Source organism: Geospiza fortis, unplaced genomic scaffold, assembly GCF_000277835.1.
Source record: "Geospiza fortis unplaced genomic scaffold, GeoFor_1.0 scaffold213, whole genome shotgun sequence".
NCBI lineage: Eukaryota > Metazoa > Chordata > Aves > Passeriformes > Thraupidae > Geospiza > Geospiza fortis.
This window is the reverse complement of record NW_005054399.1, coordinates 2,319,508-2,324,471: the sequence shown is the minus strand read 5'-3', so window position 1 is coordinate 2,324,471 and position 4,964 is coordinate 2,319,508. Positions and strand designations below refer to the sequence as shown.

General features: G+C 61.5%; 1 protein-coding gene across 1 annotated transcript in view; it reads left to right on the top strand.

Moving 5' to 3' along the window:
• Positions 1–1,602: 1,602 nt before the first annotated feature.
• ERN2 (endoplasmic reticulum to nucleus signaling 2) overlaps positions 1,603–4,964 on the top strand; it is a gene marked incomplete at its 3' end in the record, with an annotated part of 7,359 nt that continues 3,997 nt past the window's right edge. The window contains 11 exon segments of the mRNA XM_031061085.1: positions 1,603–1,738; positions 2,047–2,080; positions 2,604–2,676; positions 2,767–2,839; positions 2,974–3,096; positions 3,173–3,274; positions 3,517–3,778; positions 3,883–3,961; positions 4,041–4,191; positions 4,626–4,747; positions 4,896–4,961. Coding sequence (XP_030916945.1) covers positions 1,603–1,738; positions 2,047–2,080; positions 2,604–2,676; positions 2,767–2,839; positions 2,974–3,096; positions 3,173–3,274; positions 3,517–3,778; positions 3,883–3,961; positions 4,041–4,191; positions 4,626–4,747; positions 4,896–4,961 — 1,221 coding nt within the window.

The window sequence follows — 4,964 nt, the reverse complement described above, 5'->3', positions numbered from 1 at the left end:
CGGATCCGGCTCCGGCCGCTGGTGGCGGTTCAAGTGGATAGGCTGCGTGCCAGGGTGGCTCTGGATTACACGGCTGGAGCTGCTTCACTAGGGGAAGCAGGGGATGCTGGCACCGAGTTTCTGTCTATGCTTGGCCGTCCCTCGCTATCCATCCTTGAGGGAGCGAGTGTGCCCCGAGCTCACGGCTGAGCTCGACCCCAGCAGCATCACTGCCGAGTCCAGAGTGCTGTGGTGGAACCTCGGGAAAGCTCCTGGGACAGCCCGTGGGAACAGCCACACTTGTGGGCTGGGGCTGGGACCAGGCATCCAGCGCTCCCAGTTCTGCCCGGGGGGGGTTTATGGGGAGCAGGGCAGGCAGCCTGGCCTTTTACCCGAGTGCCCTGCCCACAGAACACTTGCAGAAGGGATGGAAAAACCCCAGCGCTTCAGGGGGAAGGGAGCAGAGAGCCCTGATGGCTGGGGGGGCCTGGCGGTCTCAGTTTCCCCCGGGCAGGTGGGAAGAGCACACGGCAGGAGCCCTGTGTCTGCCAGCCTGGCACATCCCCAGCCAGCAGCAATCCCTCCTGCATGGCCATGGGGGCTGGAGGAGCCATGGTGGGGAGCAGTCCCCTGCCGTGTCCTCTGGGCAAAGCCAGAGCAGGGAAACTCACTCTGACCTCACCTGAAAATGAAGCAAAAAGAAGTGCAAATAAAAGAACTGGGCTGGAGGTGCAGAGGCTGATATGAGGTGCATTGTGAGGGAGGTTGTGTGTGCTCCTGTGCTTTGTTGCAGCTGAAGGAGTCTCCTGGCCCTGCCGTGCCACAGCCACTCTTGTACTGACAGGTTCTCCTCTGCAAACAGTCTCAGAGCCGCATGCAGGTCCTGGCTGGGCACAGGCTGCTGGCTGGTCCCTGCTCCACAGCCAGAACAGCCAGAACAGGCCCCCAGGACAGGCTCTGCCAGCTCTGGCTCCCAGAGAGCGAGGGGACTACTGAGGGGCTGGGCTCCAGGGCTGTCCTTGTGCCTCTCACACTAATCTGTGGCCATCCAGGGGCTCAGGTGCTGCTGCCACATCCTGGCACTGGGGACTGCCAGAGCCGTGTGTGTCCCGTGCTGTTTGCCCATCCCTGTTTGCTGACAGGGCGAGGCTGGCATATGTGGTGCTGGCTGAGCTGGCACTCGCTATGCAGACGCCATATGTGGAAGCAGCAGCTCCTCTTCCCAGGTGAATTTACAATTACTTCCTCAATGTCAGGCAGCTGAAACCTGCAGCTCTGAAGGCCCAGGCAAGCAATCATCACTTCTCTGGCATGAAAAGTCACCAGACTCGTTTGTTTCTGGAAGGAGCTGTTCTTGTCACCTTTAGAAAGGCATCCAGGGTTGTGACTGAGAACAGCCACACTGCTGTTCATCCCACCTGTGGGAAAACTTGTTCCAGGGAGAGGAGGGAGAGGGAAGGCTGCCCCAGCCCCAGGATGGCTCTGGTGGGATGTGAGCCAGGGGAGCCAGGGGCTGTAGGTGCGGGTGGTGCCGGTCACTGAGGGTGCAGCTGCCCCAGGAGCTGAGCTGCGCAGAGGAGCTGGGCTGGGGGATTGTTCCCAACTCTGGCTGATCTCTTGAGGATGGTGTGTCTGTCCTAGAGCCTCAAAGGCGGTGCTGTGACTGTCCCAGAAACGCTGCTCTTCATCTCCACACTGGATGGGAACCTCCATGCCGTCAGCAAGAGCACAGGGGACATCAAGTGGACCCTGAAGGATGGTGAGTAGTGACTGGGGGGCATTTGCTTACAGCCTAGCTCCTGGAGCATATTTGGGGTTTGGGAATGCTCCCGTGGCCTGGCTCTTGCTGGATGGGCTCTGGGCTGCCAGTGCCTCCAGCCTGGGGTGCACTGCCAGCCCCGGCCCCAGGCATGGATGAACATCTGCCATTGGTGTCTCTTTTGGCTCTGAAAGGCAAACAGGCTGCGTGGCTGGGCTGGGTGACAGTGCCACGCTGGGTAAACAGTGCTGTTGTGCTGTCCCACTCACAGGAGCGCTGCTGATGTGGCCTCTCACTCTCTGTTTCAGATCCCATTCTGCAGGTGCCGGTCTATGTGGCAGAGTGAGTGTCACCCCCACTGGGCAGTGCAGGAGACTCCCTGATAACTGATGGAGCAACAGCAGGAAAGGGGAACCACAGAGAAATGAAATGCCCAGCCCATGCCGTGGCATCACCTTACCCTGTTCCTGGTGCTGGCACATGGTGATGAGGAGGAGCTGGCACCTGCTGCACAGCCAAGGAGCTCTCAGCTCAACTGCACACACCAGCATGGAGAGAAATAGAGGGAAATCCCCCTGAAAGCTCAGGGGCAGGCGGGGCAGCAAGAGCTCCTTGAGACAGGCAGGGCATCCACCGGCCTGGTGGATGCACACTGTGTGGCTGTGGGAAGTCCCAGGACTGACCAGAGTGGGATTTATCTCCTGCCAAATCCAGTGCTGCAGGTGCCCAGGAAAGGTCAAGTCCTGCAGGGACTCACCCCGGAGCAAACTGCTAGAGGGGATTCTGCAGTGTAGCCATTCTGTGTCCTTGGAGGCGCCTAGGGCAGGAGGTGGCTCACGTTTTATCCTTCTCTTGTGCTTCCCAGGCCAGCATTCCTTCCAGACCCCAATGATGGCAGCCTGTATATCCTGGGAGGAAAGAACAAAGAAGGCTTGATGGTCGGTAGGGCTGTGGTGCTGTGGGCATGCTGTGAGCCCGTGGGGTGCCCTGGGCTGCAGAGGTGACCCTGCCCTGCCCCTGTGTTGCAGAAGCTGCCGTTCACCATCCCGGAGCTGGTGCAGTCCTCGCCGTGCCGCGGCTCAGACGGGGTGCTCTACACCGGTACGGAGTGCTGGGGTGTGCAGGACAGCGCTGCCCGGGCTCCAGGAGCTGTGCAGGGCCACAGGCAGGGCTCACAGAGAGCTCCTGGGGACAGGGGGCTGCGGGGGCTTACAAAGAAGGCATTTTCCTCTCAGGGAAGAAGCAGGACAGCTGGTTCATTGTGGACCCCAAGTCAGGGGAGAAGCAGACCACCCTCTCAACAGAGGCCTGGGATGGTCTGTGCCCATCCAGCCCCTTGCTCTACATCGGACGGACCCGTAAGTGCCCCCATCGACCGCCTGGTGCCAGGAATGGGGCACTGGAGGTGACCTCGTGCCCTGCTCCTGTCCCCAGAGTATGTCATCACCATGTATGACACCAAGTCACGGGAGCTGCGCTGGAATGCCACCTTCTCTGAGTACTCGGCCCCGCTCTGTGAGGAGTCCTACCACTACAGTGAGTGCAACTGCAGCAGCCGCAGGAGCCGTGGCAGTCATGGCACACAGCTCCCCAGTGCCCACAGCAGCAGGACTCTGGCCGTGCAGGGGCCTGGGGTGACAGTGCCAGGGCCAGCAGGTCTCAGCTGTGCCCATTGCTGGGGAGAACAGGCAGCAGCCCAGGGCCAGTGGCAGAACTGAGGGTGACCAGAGGAGACACAGCCGAAGTGCTGCATCCCTCATGCCTCTGGCTCTCTGCAGAAATGGCACACTTGGCCTCAAGCGGGGACGGGCTGGTGGTGACCCTGGACAAGGAGAGCGGGGAGGTCCTGTGGGCACAGAACTACGGCTCACCTGTGGTTGGCATCTACCTGTGGCACCAGGACAGCCTGCGCCGCCTGCCCCACGTCAACCTGGCCATGGAGACCCTGCGCTATCTGACCTTCCAGTCACAGGACATCCACGTCCTCAAGTGGAGCTACCAGTCCGTCAAGGACTTCGCTGCCACCAAGACCCAGCTGCTGTAGGTGGTTCCTGGGCGGTGGCAGCCAGTGGCATTTGTGCTCCCCGTGCTTGGCCACCCTGGTCCGTGGCAGATGGAAGGTGATGCTTGTCCTTGCCCTGCAGGCCGGCGCTCTACGTGGGGAAGCACGCCGCCAGTTTCTATGCTGTGACCTCCCTGGTGCACGGCAGTGTGGCGCTGGTGGTGAGTGTCCCCTCTGCCCTGCTGGAGCCACCACGGCGCATCCGGCCGCCTGGTGCCCCATGAGCTGCCACATCCCCAGCCCCAGGGCATCACGCTGGCCAGGATCGACGGCCCCACCACGGACGAGGTGACCATGAGGGAGTCCGGGGAGTGCGAGATCACGCCCAGCACGGACGTCAAGTACCCACAGGGCAGCATCGCCTCACCTCCCAACCAGTGGCTCCTCATAGGTGCGGAGCAGTGGTAGGCACAGACTCACCCATGTCCTGGCTCCCAGACGGTGCCTGGCAGGGAACACCTCGAGCTGCTGCTGTGCTTTAGGGGCAATGGGCTGACCTGCTCTGCCCAGTGGGGTGAATGGGATTTAGGCTGAGTCACCTTGGGCTGGGGTAATGCTGGCTTGGGACTCCTTTCAGCCCCTCCTTGTGTCCCCTCCCCCTTGGGACTCCTTTCAGCCCATCCTTGTCCTCTCCCCAAGAGTGACTGCCAGACACCCCGTGCAGGGGTGAGCATGGACCCTTTGAAGCAGGGCTCACAGTTACCCATGCTGGGGGTCCCATGAGAAGCAACCCACTACTCCAGGAGAGCCAGGGCTGCTGGCAAAGGATGGATGCTGAAACCAAGAGGTGAACTGAGGGTTGTCTCTGTTCCCCTCCTGCCACAGGGCACCATGAGCTGCCTCCTTTGGTCCACACCACGATGCTGCGAGCCTTCCCAGAGAACCTGAGGAAAACCACGGAAACCATCATCCCCAGGGCTCCTCCCAGCAGGACTGTGTTCGACGATGTGAGTGGTGAAGGGTGCTGGGTCACTGAGGGGTCTGTGCTGCTTGCGGTGGACAGTGGGTGCCCAGCATGGGACAGGACAGGAAGGAAGTCCCAAAGCCAAGTGCCCTGCGGTCTGTGCCTCAGCCAGCCCTGGGTGTGTGTTGCAGTTCCTGGCCCCGAGCAGCCCCGAGGAGCCAGCTGTCCGCAGCGAGGGGCAGCTCCAGCCCGACCCCGCG